The following is a 23,125-nucleotide window of genomic DNA, read 5'->3' on the forward strand; positions in this document are numbered from 1 at the left end:
GAAAATGCCTAATGTAGAAAGCTACGGATCCATTCTACAAACTGTGAGACTCGGACATATACGCCAGGGTGATTAGGCAGTGCGCACTGGACTCCAAATGAGGTCACACCAGCAAGAAACCATCTGTTGTTTTCTTGGCACATTAATGGTCCTCCAGAATCACCCTGAAGTGAGAGCCACAAAAGAAAAGTGTGAGTACATGACTATTCAGTACCAGTAAGTACAACATGCTAAGCTCACCAGTCAAAAAATAATGTACAGAAATATGATTGATTGACAGTTATGCTTCTGTGTTCTCACTGTCATTCCAGTCAGGAGATTTTTTTCCTCAAAGAGATGGTGCAAATGGCTACAACAGGAAGTTAATAATTCTGATGGTACACCTCTTAGCTCTTAATTTCTCACTTTCATTATTGTATTTCAACGTAGTCTCTAAAAAGAACTCATGCCAACCTAAACAAATCACTTAATTACCTAATATGTGAAAGATCAGAAAAGCCTTCAAAGAAAAGGCAAAATATTCTATTGGGCCATGCTATTGTCCCTACAGCTTTCCTGAGCTTGGTGTAAAACAGAGGTCTCCCTTTTTGTACCAGGGCTTCCTTTTCTCTGCCTGATTTGGAGGGCCTGTACCCACATCTTCTTCCTGAGGAATGCCACATTGTCCTTGGCAAAATTACAGGTGTAACTTTCTCTCTTAGATCCCCCTCATCAAGCATCTCAAATGACAGGAATGCCTCTCCATGCAAATGAGGCATTTTCAGTATGGTAATGTTCATTCAGTGATTTACATTCCCTCTGAAAACTCCTTCCCACTCTCCAAGGTTCCTGTATATAGCCATGTTCACCCTGAATAAAGTGTATATGCACACCGTGTGTCACTGAATATCTTCTAAGAGAGCGACAACACTAACATTTCTGGAGAGTTCCTTATTTCCCTGGCACTCAATGCCAGGTGGGGATCCTGCTGACTCAGCCATTCCAGATTGCACTTCCTCCTTTCCAGGGTTCACCCTGAATAAGGAAGCCAAATTCAGAAACACAGTATTCCACATCATGATTTTAGAGTTGGAAATCTTAATATCTCAACCAAAATAAGCAAATCTCACGTTTTCTGGTAACCATAACATGCACTTTCACTTGAAATTTCATTTATAAGAGGAGAGGATGTCTTTTTGTCAATGTAAATGATAGTGGGTCCTAGTAAGTTAATGATGCAGGTCTTATTTGTGTGCAATGATTCCTTTCTAATGCAAAAAGAAATGATATGGACATGTAGTAGTATTTAATTGTGAAAAAACTCATATTAATTATGTGCTGAATTCTGGTTATTTATTTATTTTTTATTTATTTATTTTCGAGGCAAGGCCTCAATGTGAAGCATTTCTGATCTGGAACTGGCAATGCTTGGCTCTCATTGAACTCACAGAGATCCCCCAGTCTCTGCTGGAATTAAAGGCATGTACTATCAGAAAGTTATTTGTTTTTATATCACAAAATAATTATGCAACCTTGTTCATTTTGACCAAAATGACTGCTGCAACAGAGTATTTAAAATGAAAGAGATGGTAGGAATTGTCTTGAGAGATCTCTTGCCTGATAGTTTAGCCATCTTTGCTGCTATAGTCAAGGGGAGAAGGTGACTTGTCAAAGCCCTTTTTGTTCCACAGTTGGGTGTAGAGGAATTCAAGTGGCATTGGCAACCACAGGATACCTACATTCAAGGTGAAACAACTGTACCAGAACTGTCTGAAAAAACGGTTGTGATTTTCATTTTTGTATCGTGAGGCCTTGATATATATATATATTTGAAATATTTATGGGGAAGTCTTGTCCACCATATGTTACATATTATTTCAAAGTCATTAAAACTAAACCAGAGGTTTAATCAGAGGTTTTCAAATAGATTCACCTGGTTCTTTCTTTTTTATAAAAATAATTGAAATTTTATTAGGTAAATAAAAGATTTTGATGTTAGGATTAAGGACTTTAATTTACTTAGTGTAAACGAAGTAGGTTTGAGTTGTAGAGATTCATGAGCCATACAGAAGGCTTGCGCCTTTCTCCTGAGTGACTGCAAGGCTGGGGGCCTTCGCTTTGTTTCATTATATCGCTTCTAATTATCCTGACACATTATGCCATTTACTATGTAAATTCCTCCTTGATTTTATAATTTGTTCAATGGCATTTCTGTTACTATTTCAAAGAAATATAAATACTTAAATTATAAACTAATGCAACAACACAAAATACTAAAACTGTGTGTTTATACTTAGACACTACTTGTAGTATATGAGAATATATAATATACATTAATAAAAACAAAATATCACCAGCTTACTTGAAGGAGTATTGACTATTTTTATCTAGAATAATGGTTCTCAAACTTAATTATATATTATAATCACCTGTAGGACAAGAAGAAAGCATTCATTATTGGGCCTCAATTTAATATTCTGATTAGCTGTTGTGTGCTGGATTCTAAAATTTGCAGTTTGAACAAGTTCCATGGGAAGAGATCCATTTGATGTACTGTAGGCTATGTTTTTGATGGTACTGATAAAGAATGCAGTTTCTGAATGAATATTAAAGTGAGATTTGCTTTTCTTATTAATGAGAAATTATTTTATACTCTTTCCTATTGGCTCTAAACTCAGAAGACTACCTCAAATATTCAAAGGAATTTGGCATGCCTGATTGAACAGATTTTCAAGGCTAAAAATAATTAAATGAACATATTCAAACAATGATATACTAACCATTTTAAATAATGTGTCATTATTTGACCAGTTAATATTAACAGTGATCGAAGAAAACTGTATTACAATCTAGTGATGGCTACTCAACTATAACAACATTCTATTGCATGAAATATTTCTATGCATTATGAATTTTGTTCTTGATAATGAATAATATGCTTAGATCCTGTTGAAAGCAGAGCCAAACAAGATTTCACAGGTCTGGAATGAGTTACTAGCATAATGTAACTCTAAGATCAATAGAATTAGCCATCATATTTTCTACCTCATTTGTGAGGTGTCTGCCATGCAACCCCTATTAACTGTAATTGAAGTTGCATAGCTGATTTTCCTCTTAAAAATAATTCTAAAAAATCTCATCTTAAGTGATAGTGTCTCTTACCTTTAGTACATTTATTTATTTTATAAGGAAGCTATAAAGATCCAGAGGTAAATTTTAAACAAGTATGATGCAACTTGATTGGTATAGAATTAAAGTGTTCATCAAAGTTGAATAAGTGTAAAACCAATCTGAAAATTTAATATGACTTGAGACATTGTTTTAAGTAGGGAGTATGTCTACAAATTTATCTTGTGTGTTAAAAAGTATTGTCAAATTACAATATATATGTATATGTATATGTATTCTGATTAGCTGTTGTTCATATATAATATGAAACAAGCTGCTACACTTTAATGCAGTATAACCATTTCCTCACAGTATAAATGGCTACTTTAACATCTGTAAATTATTCATTTGTTCTGTAATAATTTTTAGTTTAATTTAATACAGTAGATGTGGATACATTAATATTTCATTAATTTTCAAATACTTAAGATATGCCAGATAATGTATTTAGTGAGTCTCCTGATAAAATATCCTAATTGATTTTTAATGTTTGCTGATTGCTTTACATGTGGTATCCTTAACCCTCTCAGTAAGTGATAAGTGTCTAAAGTCACTCATTCTCAACATGAAAGGGCAATTGAGGCTCCTTAGTGATTTCATGATTCCAAAATTATGTCTAAACAAAGAAAATGCTATCTCAATGTATAATATGACTACTAGCCTGTATTTACCTGACAAGAATCTATTCCTCCTTCTTCATATCCAGCACATATCATATTTGCTGTGATGTTGTATTCTGGCAGCTGTTGCTGGCACTTTTCATGGGATATAAGAGGAACATCAGCTTCTTTCAGCACATCAACAGTAGAACCTGCTCGAAATGGGAAATGCAGACAGCCAGTCAGTAATGATTAACAGGCATCCTTGAATGAAGCACCATCCATCTGATTTATCCCAGCATTTTGCTCTCATTATCAAGTACTATTTGGATATATAATGGAACTAACTACCAACCTTGCACTTTAAAGTACATAATAAACCCATCTGTGCACTTTGGCAAATGGATAGCATTTCTGTCTTTCGTAAGGGGTAGTAGGAATTGTGGATTGGACTAGGGTGGTCTTTAGGCATTTTCAGTGTTTTTAAAGAGTTTCAGTATTGCTCCTCGAAACGAAGTCTGCCAGCACAAAGAGTTCATTCATGGAAATCAGCACCAACTTGGATATCCAGAAGAGCTTTTCATGCAGCACCTGAGGAGGTGCTCCCTCCTGTATAAAGGCATTCAGCTCCTTTGTGGCTCTATGTCTGTGAACAGGTGCACAGTGAGCAGAGGACCGAGCTCAGATGAACTGTGCTCTGTTCTGGGGGCAATAAGCTTGCCATCCCACGCAGGTGAAGAGAAAGGAAGCATTGTGTATTTGCGTTTGTTTTGTATAATGAATCACTCATTGGAAGAATGACTCTCTCCTGACTAACTGCTATTTCTAAGCAGCTTGTGAAGCAAGCAGGTGTTAGTAACTCCAGAGAAGGTACATAAGCACTTCTTCATGATTAGCAATTCTCTTTGGTGTCACAAAAGAGATAGAAACTTAAATGTAACTTATTATATCTGTCAGGCACTATTGTAAAAAAATATATACAATTCCATTTTGTGCTAAGTTTCACTTATACATTAAGGACATTATTACATTAAGAAAATAAACAAGGTGTGTGTCTGGTTATATGTGTGATTTAGGTGAAATTCAATATACACACACACACACACACACACACACACACACACACACACACCAGTTTATGTTTGTAAATGTGTAGCTATTTGTTATCTATGGGGAAATGTCTCAAACATGCCCTCTTCTTCTTACGGTGAACAGGCCTACAATGGATGATTTAAATGTATAGGCACTATGATGTAAACAGAGTTGGGAAGGGAATGGACAAATAGCTCTTGACTCTATGATGTCAGCCAAGTAAACAATGCACAGCCCACCACTGGCTCCAAAAATCTGGCAGGTTTCAAGTTAAGAAAGCAAACATGGGAGACTGAAACCAAGAGGAAGGTTCAGCACCTCTCTGCCGTTTGTCCTGGGAGCAAGGATGTGTGACGAGAAGAAAAAATACAATAAAAACAGACGCCTCTCTTTGTACTTGCCCCTGAATATAAATTTTGTTTGAATAAGTAACAGAGCTCTCTTGTAAAGGAAACTATGAACAATGTCTGTACATTTAATATTTCTTTCTTTTATAACAATTTTGTTTTTATTACATTTAAGTTATGTGTATGTGTGTGCCGAGGTGCACAAGAGTGCAGGTGTCAGAAGAGGATGTCTGATTCCCTAAAACTAGAGTTAAAAGCAGTTAGTTATGAGCTAATTGCATTGGTGTGAACTCAGGTCCTCTGAAAGAATAGTGTAGATGCAACTGCTAGCTGACTCATCCCTGCAGCATGTATTTATTTCTTTATATTAGTGCCCATATGGATGAGTGAGAAGACACACATATGTAAATATAAAATAATACATGGCCAAAATTTGATTATTTTAAAGTACTGGTTGCCCAACTTGAACAGTTTTCTCCTCATCTGTTCCTAGTGAAAAAAAAATGCTCCCAACTACCTTTGATAACTGATAATAAAATATACTCATAGCATCAGAAAATGGGATTTTATGAAATTGAATCAGTATAAATCATAAGACTAAGTTAATAAATTTCATGAAAACATGTAAGAAAGATTGAAGCATAGTCTGGCCATTTCATTATAAATTATTTCTGATGTTCTTTTCTTCTACTGGCTCCACACAGCCCTTAGAGATATTTAAATTCAATTAAACATATATTTTAGGAATAGTAAGTAAGCCACGCTTGCTTACTTAAAAAAAAATTACATGGAATAAAGAGTCTTAAATCTTGTTAGCAGATAATTTGTTTTTCATGTCTATACTGTAGCTAAAAATTGATTTTTTTTGAAATTTGAAAGATAAAACATCAATCTTCCTAACTTTCAAATGTAATAAGTTATTACATTTTCAAGCAGAAGAAATAAAAACAATATATATAGTCTTTGACTTGAATATACTTTGTAGATAGCAGCTATGGGGTATGGTCAGCCAGACAGTATGATTGTTAAAGAGAATTACACTGAGCTAGCAAGCAGGTGAGTGCTCGTCCCAAAACTTGATGCTTTCTTTAATAAGCAAGTTGATTTTTTTTATTTTTTAAAGAGTCCCTTTTGTGTTTATTCTTTAGTATATTCACACTTGCATACAAAGTTTCTTGGTCATATTGGCCCAACTCTTCTCTCTCATTCCATTTTAAAAGTGAAGTAAAGAAGAGAATGGAAACAATGTGTTTACACGTGGCCATGTATGATGTCCTGCTGAGGTTTCATGTCACCTTGTCTCATAAGACCAAAGGCTGGAAAACCACTGAGGCATTGCATACATTTTCTCCATTGGATATTTTTAAAGTGAATGTTTTGATTCTGAAACTAGGCTTCTCCATTATAATTGTGGGTTTATTTTAACTACATCTGAAGCAATTAGCTATCATGACTATAATAATTTGTGACTATAGAACTCAGTTGATTGCTTCAGACAAAAGTGTGTTTCCTTTTTACCTAGCCTTACTGAACATTAAAAAACTGTTCAAGATGTTAGTTATAGTTCTAAAAGGAATCTGAAAATGTTTGGTGCTATTTAATAAGCATAAACATGATATAGTCCTGACAATTGTTTAGCAGATTCTGTAAGTATAATAACTAAGAGATGTATTAAAAATATTAAAATAGCCATAGCAAATTTCAGTAGCACACATTTTTCTGATAAACATTCTCTCATTTTCAAATGTGATGACTTACCATTTATTTTATCATATCCCCAGCCAGCAATTGAACAAATTCTTCCAGGGATAAATATTTGATTTTCTTCTGGTAAACAAATAGGCTGTATATAATCTGAAAACCCAAGCAAAACAAAATAAACCGCAGAAGAACAACAATAATAAACAAATATGCACAGAGAGATAGAATGCCACTCTTCTTTCTGAGAAATTAAAAAAAAAACATTTCCAACATTTAATCTAAAATGGTTGTATTTGATTTCATAATTCTGGAACATCTTCAGATAACAAGGGACAAAGGCATTCATGATCAGTGATTACTTGTGTTTGATTTGGTTGTATTGGTGGTCTCTTAGGGTTCCTGTAGTTTATTCTCTAATTTATCTTTTTTTTTTTCCTGTCCCAAATGCCTTATTCCAGAATTCATCATTTATTTGTATTTGATTTTTAAATAGTCATGGTACTCATTTGAGAATAGTTCCAATTTGGTGAAATGTTCAAAATGCCGTTTTAAATTTTTATTTATTTTCTTTATATGTATATATATATAAATATATATATGTATATATATATATATATGTATGTATATATATAAAATATATATGTATATATATTTTCTTTTGTGTATATTTACATATGTGAATGCATAGATATGTATATATTTATAGGTGTATCTGTACATGTATGTAAAATTTCACTCATTTGCATGTTGAGAGCAAGGAAAAACTCTGTTTCTTTCCTGTCATCTCAAGGGATCTAGAAGTGAACTCAGGTCATGGAACCTACAAGAAAATGTCTCTGCCTGTGGAGGTATCTTACTGGTTCTTTTAATGTACTTTCAAAATGTCTATAAGAAAAACATATTGGATGGTGTTTTAGAATGTTTTGACACATATAACCATATTAAAATTGCTTCCCTGGCAGTTGCTCTAGTTAGATCTTACAGGAGAATCATGTTTGATCTTTCAGCATTCACCTACAAATAATTAAGTTTTTCAGTGAGCATCTGATGCATACAGATACAAGAAAAATACAGAAAAGCAGATGAACCCCAAAGTGTGATGCTACTAAGGACTGTGAAGATCTGCTTTGCCACAATCCACATGTAGACCAACTTCATAAATTTGGTTCTCATATTAAACCTGAATATAATCATGATAATTGTTTTATAAGATTCTGCAAAAATGAATTAATTTCACAGAAGGTGCTGATGCTTCCATGTCTGCTTGTGGGTAACATAGTTCATTAACCTGTTCTTTTTTCTCCTGTGTCTTGTTTTGTGCATTGTGGTAGATGGACCCATGTTTCTATTGCAGGGCAAACAAAGGCAGCAGGAGCAGTTGTGGATGCTTCTCCATTAGAGAATGGTAAGAGTTCCCTAAAGCTGGATTTAAACAGTAGGATGAAAGAGATTTCATACACTTTCCTTTATACTTCAATTGCATTTAGGTTATTTTTGCCAAGTTTTATGACTTTACCCTGTTCTGCTGTGGATGACATTTCAAGTCTCATTTTGGTTTGCTGTCACCAGATGAGATGACTAGATGTAGTTCCCTTACCTGTGTAATTTACTTTAAACTCAAGGTGCATCATAGCAATGTCATTGACCTTTCTTCGTTTGTCATAATGAGGGTTTATGACAATTTGATCAACCACCCGCTTTACTACTTGAGGAGAAGTCAGATTTGATTGCATATGCAGGCCGAGGACTGCTGTCCATCTGGTTGGATCAAGATTTCTTCTAAAGATTGTGATAAGAAAATAGTTTCAAGAAACTTTCTTTCTATAACAGAACTTTCCAGAAGATATCTAACACAAAAAGTTAGAACTCTGCAACATTTCCATTCTGTAGTATCCCTGATTCCTCTATGGAATGCTTTTGTTAAAATATTTTTTATTACTTTCACATGACATACTTAGGGATTGACATTTGATGTTTGATGCAGATATGTATATGAAGTTATAATGTTTAAGTTGAGGTAAGCATATACATTTTCTTTAACCTTATTTTCTTGTAGTGAAATTATTCCAAATGCTTTCTTTCATTCACCATTTTGAAACATATACTAAACACTGGTATCCATAGCCACACTGCTCTACAATAGAACACTAACTTCACTTTATGTCCTAGCCTTACATTTTCATTAACTTTTCTCCTATCTTTTCTCTAACTTTTCCTCTGTCTGTTCCACCTAGCCTCCGTTAACCACTACTGTGTCATTAGTTTCTAGGAAATTATTATTGTACCAGGTGAATAAGCCAGTGCTATTTCCTTAAAAAGTCCTTTAAGAATTATCAAGAATGATTTAGAAACATGACACCTAGTTGCATAATATTGACCAAGTTCCAGTAAATTTTGACATCATGCAATAATTTTCACAATTATTCTAGTCAGCATAATAACTTGATAGAAGAGCATGATTCTACAATATGTGCAAAAGAGAAAAATTAAACCATGAATGAAGTGGTAGCACTATGAAAAACGAGAAGACAACAAAGACATGCTCAGTTTCTATTCTGTCTATGAGTAAGTCTAAGTGTTGTGTAAGTAGAGGAAAGCAAAGTAAAAGACACTGGGAGGAGCCAAAAGTCATTATTATCTGCCTGTGTACTGTTCATAGAAACACAAGGAACCACCTTTACCCACACACATTTGTATAGCTTCCAGAATGGCCATGTAATTGGTGAAACTGAAGACATACTATAGCAAAACTTAGGGGACATAATGAAAGCAGGCATAAGAGGAAAAACTCATAGGTCTAAGTGCCTTCAAAAAAGAAACTGGAGAGAGCTTACACTAGCAGCTTGATGGCGCACCTGAAAGCTCTAGAACAAAATGAAGCAAATACAACCAAGAGGAGTAGATAGCAGGAAATAATCAAACTCAGGACTGAAGTCAACCAAATAGAAACAAAAAGAAGTATACAAAGAATCAACAAAACCAGGAGCTGTTTTTTTTGAGAAAATCAACAAGATAGATAAATCTTTAGCCAGACTGACCAGAGGGCACAAAGACAGTATACAAATTAATAAAATCAAAAATGAAAATAGAGACATAACAATGAAATATATCTTAAAATAATTATTCTATTTGTTGAATATTAACAGTTGAAAATATTAAAATTATATTCTACAAAATAGAAATAAATTTTCATTTTTATAATATATGGAGGAAGGAAATCTTATAAAAGACCCTGTCCAAAAAAACGAAGAAGAAACAGAGGGGAAGTAGATCTGGAGGAGAGGATATGTGGGGGAGTTGGAGAAGTGGAAGGAGGAAAGATTATGGTTGTGTTGTATTGTATGAGAGAAGAATCCATTTTCAAAAAAGATAGCTCAGATTGGTGTATAAATATAAGACATTTTATTTCCTTTTACTTCCTATTTATTCTCATTTCTTTCCTCTCAATATTATAGTGATGTCAAGGCCACACTGTTAATTATAGTCTCATTAATTCTTCCTTGTGCCTTTATACTTGTGTCTCCTCATTATATTTCCTTCATCCTCAGCTGTGATCCTAGGCCTATCGTCATCAATTTCTGTTTCTTTTTACAGTATCATACTTTTTTATTAGATATTTTCTTTATTTACATTTCGAATGTTATCCCCTTTCCTGGTTTCCCCTCTGAAAACTCCCTATTCTGATCCCCCCACCTCCCACTCCCACTCACCAATGCACCCACTCTCACTTCCCTGTCCTGGCATTCCTCTACACTAGAGCATCAAGCCTTCATCAGACCAAGGGCCTCTTTCTCCCATTTATGTTCAACAAGGCCATCCTCTACTACATATGCGGCTGGAGCCATGGGTCCCTCCATGTGTACTCTTTGGTTGGTGGTTTAGTCCCTGGGAGCTCTGAGGGGGTCTGGTTGGTTCATATTGTTGTTCTTCCTATGGGACTGCAAGACTCTTTACCTCCTTTGGTCCTTTCTCTAACTCCTCCATTTAAAGTGTCACTTGTGTTTAGAAATTTCATGCCCACACATCAGCCTGATTAGATAACCTCTGTTAGATATTTATAGGGCTATTAGATACCCCTATAAAGGACTGTTCATTTTACTTATGGCCTAAGATTCCTCATTTAGACTGTACTTCATTATTCAGTGCTATTCCTGTTCCTTTAAGAGCCAGGCTAATTGTAGCAAGGGTTCTTGAGGTTTCTAAAATAGGCCTACAACACCGGTACACTAGAGCATCTTTGTTCCTAGGCAGATATATAATCATATTCTCTCTCTATTACTTCTTTAGCTGTTCCTTCAAATAGATCAGTGAAGCTCTCTCATGCTGATCTAGTACTCCATCATTCTGCCTTGTTCTGGTGAGATGCATTTTTAGTGCACATATCATTCTCTGAAACATTTATTTGGATGTTTTCATCCTTTAATATTTAAAATAAGTACTACTGGGACACAAGTTTTGTTGGTCTGTATAGCACTACCATGTCCAAATATTTGCAAAATGCTTAGGGCAGGGTGAGTTCTTAGCAAATATCACTTTTATGGATGAACATATAAAAAGCAGAAAGCAAAGAAATACTTGAAAAGATTGAGTAACCCCTAACCATATAAAGTTTATATGTTAAGCCATATAAACTCATGTATGTTTTCAAACTAAGGAAGAATACGATTTATCCATGAATTCAAGATGGTAGATGTTCTCAGCATAGAGAAAACTTCATTGATCTGATACAAAAATGTGTGGGAAATAAAGCTTCAGAGAAGTCTAATAACTGCAAGATATTTGTTACAAAAAATACAATTAAAGGATTACTAGGAATGTGTCACGTAGAAATTTTTGAATAGATAAAAGGAATAGAAGAGCTGACTGGGTAAAAGTACTCGGCTAAAGTTGTATTAAGCCTAACAATTTTGTATAGTGTTAATTCAATGAGTATCTTGATCATGTTTCTTTTTTATTAAGAAATTATTTTTACTGATAAAATTGGTGAGTAAAATAAAAAGTGTTAGTATCAGTTTATTACTCTGTTAAAATACTTTAGTATAAATCGCTATAATAAATTGCAAAACTTTTTTGCTTTGCCAGTGACACAAAGGAGTATACAATAAAATTAGTAAGAGAAATTATTTCTTTTATTTCATGATTTTTTTATTGGATATTTTTTATTTACATTTCAAATGTTATCCCCTTTCCTGGTTTCCCTCCAAAAACCCTCTATCCCCTCCCCCATTCCCCTGCTGAGAAATAATTTCTATTAAATGACTGAAGATAGTAAAATGTAAATATTTCAGGACAGTTATGAATTTTTATGATTCCAGTGCAGCTCCCTTTATTCATCTGTGCTCAAAGTGAGAGTATATAAAGATATTTTGTGTTCTGTCTGATTGAACATGTGCTTATAATAAATGGGACTGCCTTTCTACCCATTCATGTATTTGTGGTTTAAATAGATATTGGTATCACTGAACTGCAAAAAGTACAACAATGAAATAGATAATTGAAAGATGTCACTAATAGTGCTCTAGGCCTATGTGACATGTGAAAATCATTTGTTTTATATTTTTGGTTGTGAGCCTAGCCTTTAACGGCTGAGCCATCTCTCCAGCCCTCATTTGTTTTATAAGTATGCCAAACAATAACTCACCAAACCTGAGACTAAGTAATATGCTAATACCTACTAATGTGCAACAGAAAAGACCAAATATTTAGCTAAACCTTCATTTATAATACAGATAGATTATGTAACACACATAGATAATACGGTAGAGATCATACCCCTTGTAACTTACTCAAAAGAATGAGTGTAGGAAAGTGAAGATGCTTAGCACAGATGAGAAACAAATGCTTGATATAGTTACTTCTTATGGTGTGTTGGGAAATACGGTTGTCAGAAGACAGCAGGATCAAGGGAAGTCGCTTTTACTATAAGCGATGCTATTGTTTAGTTACCTCGATATCCTACCAATGTATAACATCAGAGAGCTATAGAGACAGATGCAGTGTGCCATTTGCCTAAGACTTCTGTGATTCTGCTTTTGTCCTTATTATGGTGCCGTTGGCATCTTGATGCACGTGGAATCAGTCATGTTCACACTTTCTGCATATCTTCCTATCTTCCCTGAAAGTGCCTGACAATTTGTTTGCATACACCCAGAAACTCTTATTGTCCTTATTGGAAGGAGAGCTTAATTACTCTAACCTGATTATATAAATCTGGTTCCTCCAAGTCTGGGCCAACAGTTCCTTCTCAGAGTCTCTTGCTGCTATAGGGAGACTTACCCTAATTGTCGTAGATAAAATTATTGTAGCCAATGTCAACTTGGCTCTTAGATGCAGGTTATTAATTCTATATCAGGCTCCTGATTAGTACATCTGCCTCTTCCAAGTTTGAGTCCACAATTCCTTCTCAGAGTCTCTTGTTGCTATAGGGAGACTTACCATAATTGCCCTAGATAAAATTATTGGCGCCAATGTCAACTTGGCTCTTAGATGCAGGTTATCAACTCTGTATCAGGTTCCTGTACCTCTTAGGAGGAACCTTTTTTTTTTTTTTTATGAATTCATTGAGAATTGTCAGAAGGTAATTAAAGATTTGACATTACTTGTGTTGAAGGAGATGAACTGTTTCCTGAGCCCCTCACATTTACTTTCTTCTTTCTTCTTCACCTTTCCCACTTACTCCCTTTCACTTCATGACATTGCATTAGGAACAATTACTTTTAAAGAGGGGAAGTAAATCCTAGAATTAGGCATCAGCTTTGCTCTTTCTTATTGCAAAGCAAAGATATATGTAGAAATTAGTTCTAAATTTTAGCTATATGTAATATTAATATTGATGCAAACCTACGAATTAAGCCATTACAAGGTCCTTAACACAAAGCACAATGTGTTTATTACTTAAAGGTTCTTTATGAGTATTTTCATTGTGATGTTTGCTAACAGTAAATATTGACCTAACTGAATAATAACAAAAATTATGCAATAAACATGAATTTTACATTTTTAAATGTTTACATTCTGACTAGATACAAATGCTAATTTTCTGTATTAGGAGATTTAATAGTTGATATACTGAATGATTAATATAATAAGAATTAATACATAATTTTATGGAAAATATTGAAAATTTTATGTCATAAACAGAAATAATATTTCCTGGTAGGGCTTGGAGCTATACAAAATGAGATGCTCTTTTGTGTTGCATGAGATGACCTTGTTTGCTAAAGGACCCCTTGCTGAGGTAGGAAATCATTTTCTGTAGGTTTTAAGATAAAATAGCCCAGGACCCATGGTGGTGACTATAAATTGCTCAATCAAGAGGGAAAGGATGTTAGAGTTAAAAGGAAATGTTAGAGCCAAGTAGTGAGGGCAGAGACATTAGGGATACAAAGCAGAGAACTTGCAGTTTCATATGAGGTAGCCAAGAGGTCTTGGGAAGAGGCGGGTTCTGAAAATTAAGGTCAGGGTCACTGTGTTAGACAGCTACGTTTCCTTAGACCACCATCTCAATTTCCCAGGAAACATAACTGAGTGCCCTTTTATAAAAACATGTTCTTGCTTATAATGCAGGCACTGAAATGTAATCTCGAAGGAAGGCTTCATCCTTTTCAGGAAAGAGATCTCAGACTATCTTGTAGACAAGGTGGTAACCACCTTCCACTAACAAAAATTATTTATACCTTTGGTAGCTGGGAGAATGATGAAAACTTAGAATAATTAGCAGCACCTTGTACTCCTGTGAGGTCACCAGCCAGGTAACTAACACCTAGCAGACAGTCATAACTAACAAAAGAGGAGACCCATGGACAGATGCAAAGTCTTAAAACATTCCTTATGGGGGAATAGTCCATGCACAGTGCATGATCACTTCCCTGGTGGGGTAAGGGAGCATAGAGCATATGGGCTGAGAGCTGACTTAGTCTCTGAAAGGCCATAGAACCAGTACATTGTATAACAATTATCTCAACCTTTGTTGTGTTTGTGCTATGGCCCAATGAAAACTCATAGATTATGTCAAGGGCTTTTTCTTCTCATAGGACGCCTCCCTTCCTTCCCCAACTCTTGAAATTTTTTCTCATGTTTTCTTAACTTGTCAGATTTACTTAATATCCTTTAAGACATGCACTGTGCTGTGCCTACTCATGGGTAGATATACATAAGGTATCTTTATTAGCATGAGAAAGAGAACACGGAACTGCTGTCCCAAGTCAATATGTGATGATGGTGAGCATTTGGCTCACCCTGGTTCTTGAGTCATAACTAGCTGACATTTAGTTAGAAGTCACCTTCAAACTCACCTATACACGCAGTGGGCAGCAGACACCAGCCAGTCACTGCTGACGAGAGATGCACCGCAGAGCAGCTTGTCTATAGACCTGTCTCTGTGATACAAAGCCACAACCCAGGGCCATGCCCCTGCCTGGGCATCACTTCCACCAACGATCTTTGGGCCGATTTTCTGAGTCACCTTTCTTTCTCCACATGCTACCAAAATAATTGGAGAAAGGATTTACCTTATTTTTAGATAATTTATTTGGTCATGAAAATTTAAGTGATAACAAGGCAGCTTCAAGTGACATAAAATTCTGTCTGGAATTTTAAATTGAAGGCTTATCAGGTGACAAATACTTACATTTATGGTTACATTGTAATAGAATCAAGGAATCTTGGGAGCACTGTAGACTATAACAGAAAAGAAGCTTTTGTTAGTTAAATCAACATTTAAATCTATGTGCCAGATATGAAACTCAGTAGAGTTGAAATCCACAGAAGAAAATGGCCCACAGTGGTCAAATAGGGCTGTGCTTGTACTCTTATCACGTAATCTCATGGGATTTTTGGAAAATTATCCAGTATCAATGTGGGTGTAATAGAATACAATGTTTTTGGATTTCACAATTATTATGAGAAACATTTGGTTTGGACTTTTTTTAATCACGAATTATTTTGACAACAGCAAACTTGGATTTCACTACTTTCTCATTCCTAGGGAATATGTTCCAATTACTCTAATCTATATCTAAAACCACTTATCGTGCTAAACCCTGTGTTCAACATGATCCCATTTAACCAAGTACTTGTGACACATCAAGGTTGTAAATCCTGAACTTTGGACTTTGGTGATGAGAGTAACATAAATTGATTATTTTTCTTCTCCACCTTTTATTTTGTGGATAACACATGCTTATGACAGGCTGTACTTTTTAAAAGCAATATTAGCATATAACTTTTCTTTCTCTCATTATTAGCTACAAAACTTTTACTTAAAGAAACACAGTCTTTCTTCACTCTGGTGCTACTCTTGTGGCAAGCATGGCTTACTTGGAGAAAAGCACCAAATGCCATAAGAAATCTTGGGAATTAAATTAATTTGTGAAGGATTACTGAAAAGGTAATGCATGCCTTGTTCATGCCACAGCAAGAGATGGTTCATTCCAGACACAATGAGATTGACTAGTGCTACTGAGATTGGTAATAACTGAAGCAAATGAACTGCTAATGTATGGATTTAGCCGTTAATATTTTTAGTTTATGCTTGACCATTTGGTGACCTACATAGTAGAAACTAAGAGTTAAGAAAAAGAAGAACTGGTGAAAACCAGCCTCCAGTCTCATCAACTTCAGGGCTGTCCAGTGATGAATCTTTTGGTGAGGCTATGAAACTCACTCTGGAAAGTAAATGAGTGACTGCAGCTTCCGCTTGTAAAGCAGGCAGACATGTGTATGGCGACTATAAAATAATGACTGTGCATAAACTGCTGAAATCACATCACCTGTAATTTTGAAATTTTGAATTTGTTTTCCCAAAGCTAAGAAAACGTATATTAAAAAAGAAAATTGTTTACGAGGTGTTATACGATTACACCAGCAGAGGTCAATGTTACACCAGTAATCATGACACTGTCCTATTCCTCCTCTGAGGCTATCCCACACATTAAATATTTATATACTTGTGCCCACAGATAGAATGAAATGCTTTACACTTATGTACTTACTTAAATGAGCTGTGTATGCTACTTACATACTCATAATATGGGAAAAGAATAAAAGGAAAAACACAAAACAATGCTATATGCTCACTAAAAGCAACTCCATATTTTTAGAACACGCATGGTAAAGCTTATTTAAAAGAACATACAACTACATTCTATTGTGAATATTTTCTTTTAATATATAAGACAACTTCAATAGAAATATAAGAAAATGGACTTTACTAACGATCAATATTTCTATAGACCTCTATATAAAATGCCTAAAAATCTCAACTAAATTTCCTTTTGATGCCCACGTGTGTTTGAAAGAAAAGTAGCTTACAGACCTCAGTATAGGATACTTTTAAGTCTCAAAAAGCACTTTACACATTACAATATGCATCTATAAAAATCTATATTCAGGATGGCTTCTAGGACATTATTACTGGCCTTAGAAAGAACAAACAGTGCTTAAGTATTTTTAATCAAGCACATAAGCAGTTAATAGTCCATTACCATTTAACAAGAAACGTCACATTTTCTCTGGTAAGTCTTCCTTATTTTCCTTACATTTTTTACAACAAGGATACCCTCAAAAACACTATTTTTCCATATTACACTAAATGTCATTACTATATAACATTAATTAACTAAGGTACTGAATAAATCAATATGTTTCCATTTTGCCAGCTCAGTATAATATCACAAGTTAAGGAAAGGATTGAAGACATTTAGCTAATTGGCTTTTATTGGTGTAAAGAAATGTAAAGGGTGTATCTATATAAAGTCTTTTTTTTTCCCCAAATATGAATGTAAGTATAATAATGGTACTAATATTAGTTGAAACTGTCACTTGGCCCCCTACAACTTTGTAGCAGATGCGCAGCTGGGTCTTCATGTGAGTCTCCTAACAGATGAAGCAGGGGCTGTCCCTGACTTTGTTGCCTGGCCCTGGATTCCCTTCCCCTAGCTGAACTGCCTTGTTGTGCCTCAACAAGATGTAGTATAGAGGATGCACTTAGTCCTGCTACAATTTGATTTGCTAGGGCAAGTTGGTACCCAGGTCTGTGTGGGGCTTTCCTATCTCCTTCAAGAAGGGAGGAGCATTGGGGGAGAGTCTTGTGAGGAAGAGACTGGGAGGACAAGATGGAGGGGGGCTGCAATCAGGATGTACAGCGAATAAATAAATTAAGAAAAAGAAAGAAGAAAAATGGAATAATATGATTCTTCTCTGAAAGAGGCATTCAATTACTTTGAGTGGCTTTAAACTTTTTTTCTTTCTTACTAATATTTACATCTAGGAAACCTGAAAAGGTAGAATTCACAACATACTGGTGAACTGTGAGTTTCAGAATGCCTTATTAGAAAAGAAGGTGGGAAACCTGTGTGAAAACTTTCAGGTGGTTTGGCTCAAACCCACTGAGACTCATATCAGTCAGCACTGACAGAAAATACTAATCCCCAAGGTTCTTTCATTGATACTAAATGTAGTCCTTATAAATTTGTTTTATTGCTTGAGTTTTTGGAAGTGCTGACTTTCATGAGTAGTGGAATAACCTGATGCTGTTCTAGCATCAAGTCTGGTAAACAAGTGTACTGGTAATAGGATGCTAACTTTTAGAGTGCAATTTGATGCTTTCTTGCAGTCATTTCTCATCCTGAGTTTGTCTGTGGTGGGATTATAAAATTCAGAGGCCAATTGCCTCAATTTCAAACAAAAATCACCAGTAATGTGTAAATAGGAGAAATTACATAATTTACTATGGAATAATTTTAAATAGAGAAAGGATACTGACTTTTTAATACTCCACAAAAAGGGTAAAGGAGAATATCTAACTTAAAATATCAATGAAGATATAATATGGGACTAACGTGATATTATTTTTAAATTATATTCATATTTATTTGATTCTTACATAACCCCTTGTCTTTTGATGGTTGTCTGAGGTGCATTTATCCTATTTATTCTAAGACTTACAATTTATTTTCATGATATTTCGAGTTTTAGAATATGAGAATAAGAATAGTATTATGACATATCATCTCCCTCTCTGTATGTCAGAACAATAATGGCTTATAGTTCATTAGACTGTCTATACAAATGAAGATCAAACAATCCTGCTCAGGAAAAAAAGAACAGATGTTGCTTGATATTACACAAGTAAAAGAAATTGATCAATTTTCAAATGTATGTGCTCAGTATGTAGGGTCACTGACACATTATTGGCTTCAAATATTTTTTTTATCTAGTCCTAAGTACCAAATAAAAATAAAACATCTGAGTACCCACCTAGGTGTTATTATTAAGCTTCCATTTAGGGCTTTGTTTAATCTCACAAAAGGTCCACCTCCAGTAGATAATACTGGCATTGACGAGTTTGCACTCCTAAGGTAGAATAAATGACATATGAGTAGGAGATAAAATTACCGACATTAATATATTACACTTTAAATTATTTAATGATACATAATTTGAAGTAAATTATGTTAATACTTTGGAGAAGTGGAGGGAGGGGAAACTGGGCAGGATATATTGTATAAGAGAAGAATCCATTTTCAATATATATAATATCAAACACTATAATAAACCATTAGCAAAATTATTACTAATGACATTAAATGTAGTCAATTTTTGGGAAATGTCTTTAGTACTTGTTTGAATATCCTACATTATATTACAAGGTTGCTACACATTTCTCTTGAGGATCTGAGTCCTGTTCTGTTTTTTTTTTTTCAGTGTTATTGAGTGAATGTGAATAGTTTAATGGATCAGCTTGTATACAACTTGAATTAAATTTGAATAAGAAAAATAAAACAGTACTCATGATTTAAAATGTTTTTCACCAGGTATAACTTATCTTTCAAGAAAATCAAATCACCTAAGAACTGCATAGAGAAATAAGGTTTTTCAGAGTCTAACTTTCTAATTTTATTTTTGTTTTTGGTATCTCATTACATTTAAAGTCAAAGGAGTCCTAAATCTAAGGCAGAAGACCCATAGCCTCGATCTGCAGTTGCCAACTGGTGAGCCACTACAGGGTGACAAAAGACACCTCCATGTAAAAAGCCATCAAATGCTCTGGGCTACAGCCTGTGGTATTGTCACCATCTACTGTGAGACTATGTGGAGGTTTCTCTTAATTAATTTTACTTGTATGTTAAAATTTAGCTAGACAGTGAAATTTCAATCTCAATCTCTTTTTTCTATTCTTTTACTCAATCAATATTTTAATATTAAGATAAAACTATGCCTTTAAATTTGAAAGTCAGTGGGATGAACCTGGAAAGGGGAAGGGTGATGGTTAATAGTGATACAATGTGCATATGGGTAATCATCAACAGTTAAAATCTTCTTCCTCTTCTCCTTCTCCTTCTCCTCCTCCTCCTCCTCCTCCTTCTCCTCCTTCTTCTTCTTCCTTCTCCTCCTTTCCTTTCCTTCTCCTTCCTTCTCCTTTTCCTTCTCCTTCTCCTTCTCCTTCCCTTCCCTTTTCCTTCCATCTCCTCCTCTTCCTCCTCCTCCTCCTCCTCCTCCTCCTCCTCCTCCTCCTCCTCCTCCTTCTTCTTTGTTTCTGGATTCTGGGTATATTAATTTTAATGTTATCTATGGTTGTTAGGAGGCAATGTGGTCTCTGTTTGCATTCTGTCTAAACTCCTCCCCACAGTTACCTGGCAACAGTCAGGTAGACCTGGCCTACTATAAAAGGGGCTGCTTGCCCCCTCCTCCCTCTCTTGCTCTCTTGATCTTTTGCTTCTCTCCTGCTCTTGCTCTCCCCTCCCCCATTCTCTTCTCTCCTTCTCACTCTCTCCACTTTCTCATGGTCATGTCGGGCCTCTACTTCTCTGCTCGATCCCTCTCTCTGCTTTTCTCTGCCTCTACTACTCTCTTATCTTCCTTCCCCATGCTCTGAATAAACTCTATTCTATACTATACCATCATGTGGAGGGTTCCCAGGGGAAGCGATGCCTTGACACGGGACTGCTGAGGCACCCCTTCTCCCTCATGAGGCACCACACCCCCATAAGAACATATCTTATACTTCTTTATCGTCTTATAAACACATCAGTCTTTACCTACTGAAATAACATGTTGAATGTGTTTGTTGCTTCTCCAGAATATTTAATGTCTCCTCTGGATGATAGCAAACAATAACAGTGTATTTGGATGCATGGGAAATAGACCAGGAACATGCAAAATTCTTATGATCAGTGAAAAGAAGTAAAAAAAAACGCTCAAAGAGTAGTTTCTCTTCTTTCCAAAGCCTTCAACATACTTAACATTTATTTGCTGCCTTCCAGTCACTGAACAGGATATTGAGAAAATAGATGCTCTGTCTAATGTCCCAATATTTGGTATATTTCACTTTCATTTGATAGGCAGATAAATGTAATGAAAGAACATAGTCATTAATCTTCCTTTAATAAAATATCAAATAGATTTACCAAAACAAAGACAAGCCTTGCTACTGTTATTTTTGGCTTTTATACCATTTTCTCGAACCACATGAGCAGAAGAATTATTTCATTTAAATAGCTCTATACAATGCATGCGCTGAGGCTTAGAAAAAAGGGCAGAAGTGGATGTAGAAGGTTAGGGATGCTTGAGTCATAAAATCCTTTACTGATATAAAATAGTTATGGGTGAAGACCCACACATTTTTGTGAGAGCAAATGTAGATCAAGAGCTCTAAATTTTATCAGTGTGTGGCTTCTGGTCGATCTCATCACATCAAGGTAAATTACCTGGCCTCCTGAAGGTAAAGAAGTTTTATTTGTTCATGTTGGCTTCATGCTTCAGTACTGGAACGGGTTAGTACACTTCCATGCTGGGAGGGTAAAGTCCCTGATGATAATTACTCTCTAATCTCTCTTTAGACAGGTTTCTTCTCTTGTTTACTCAAGTTACAGTTCCTTATTCTGCCTAAGGTCTGCTGCCTTTGAGCATTGTTCTCTCTTTCTTTCTCTCTTTCTTTCTCTCTTTCTTTCTCTCTTTCTTTCTTTCTTTCTTTCTCTTCTCATTAATGTTTTTATTAACATGTATTAATTATACAGAATAATGTTTCTTTTTTATTATGTTTTCTTTATTTATATTGTAAATTTTATCCTCTCCCAAAACATCCCTATTCCACACCCCATCCCCTGCTCTCTAACCCACCTGCTCTTGCTTCCCTGTCCTGGCATTCCCCTACACTAGAGCATAAAATCTTCACCACACCAAGGGCCTCTCCTCTCATTGATGTCCCACAAGGCCATCCTCTGCCATATATGCAGCTGGAGCCATGGGTCCCCTCATGTATACCCTTTGGTTGGTGGTTTAGATGCAGGGAGCTCTGGGGGTACTGGTTGGTTCATATTTTTATTCCTCCTATGGGGCTGCAAACCCCTTCAGTTTCTTAAGTTCTTTCCCTAACTCCTCCATTGAGGACTTTGTGTGCCCCACTATTTCATAGCAGCCTTATTTATAATAGCCACAAGCTCAAAAGAACCCAGATGTCCTTCAACAGAGGAATGGATACAGAAAATGTGGTACATCTACACAATGGAGTACAACTACTCGGTTATTAAAAATGATGAATCCATGAAGTTCTTAGACAATAGATGGAACTAGAAAATATCATCCTGAATGAGGTAACACAATCAGAAAAGAACACACATAGTGTGCACTCACTGATAAGTGAATAGTAGCCCAGAAGTTCGGAATAACCAACATACAATTCACAGACCCCATGAAGCTCAAGAAGAAAAACACCACAGTGTGGATACATTGGTCCTTAGAAGGAGGGTCAAAATACCCATGGTAGGAAATACAGAGCATTTTTCTAAGTGGTTCTCTAAGTCTCTTATCTTTTAGGAGACCTTGTCACAGTGTTTTGTCAACAGTAGCAGCTGTCACTCCATAAAATTAAAATTAAAACTATAAACTACCCAGAACAACTTTAGATCAATAGGATCAGAAAGTCAGATTGTTGCCCAGCATGCTGCTGTAAGAAACCTTTCAAATGATCCTAATATTTGCTATAGAATGGTAACAAGGTCATGAAGAAATAAAAGCTCTGTTTATTAAAGTAGTACAAAGTTCTGTTTTTTTGCTTCCAATTTGATTTCTAACAAATTGAATCTGTTTTAATTAATTCATAAAATGGAGAGCATCAAGACTTCTTCATTAAAATGTATTGCAGGCATTTGGATACTAGACAATTCAATTTCCCTGCCCTTTCCCTGTTCCTTTGTAATTTCTTTAAGATAGGACTTGAAAAGACCTATCAGTATCTGT

General features: G+C 35.3%; 1 protein-coding gene across 1 annotated transcript in view; it reads right to left on the reverse strand.

Moving 5' to 3' along the window:
* Positions 1-23,125, reverse strand: part of Tmprss15 (transmembrane serine protease 15) — a 117,962-nt gene continuing 94,837 nt past the window's right edge. The window contains exons 20-26 of the mRNA XM_031360392.1: positions 19,145-19,240; positions 15,516-15,565; positions 15,181-15,367; positions 8,484-8,665; positions 6,944-7,039; positions 3,819-3,961; positions 1-164 (exon numbers count right to left, since the gene is read on the reverse strand). Of these exons, the coding sequence (XP_031216252.1) occupies positions 9-164; positions 3,819-3,961; positions 6,944-7,039; positions 8,484-8,665; positions 15,181-15,367; positions 15,516-15,565; positions 19,145-19,240 (910 nt within the window). The 3' untranslated portion in view covers positions 1-8. The remainder of the gene's footprint in view (positions 165-3,818; positions 3,962-6,943; positions 7,040-8,483; positions 8,666-15,180; positions 15,368-15,515; positions 15,566-19,144; positions 19,241-23,125) is intronic.

This window comes from Mastomys coucha, unplaced genomic scaffold (genome assembly GCF_008632895.1).
Source record: "Mastomys coucha isolate ucsf_1 unplaced genomic scaffold, UCSF_Mcou_1 pScaffold12, whole genome shotgun sequence".
In the NCBI taxonomy this organism is placed as follows: Eukaryota; Metazoa; Chordata; class Mammalia; order Rodentia; family Muridae; genus Mastomys; species Mastomys coucha.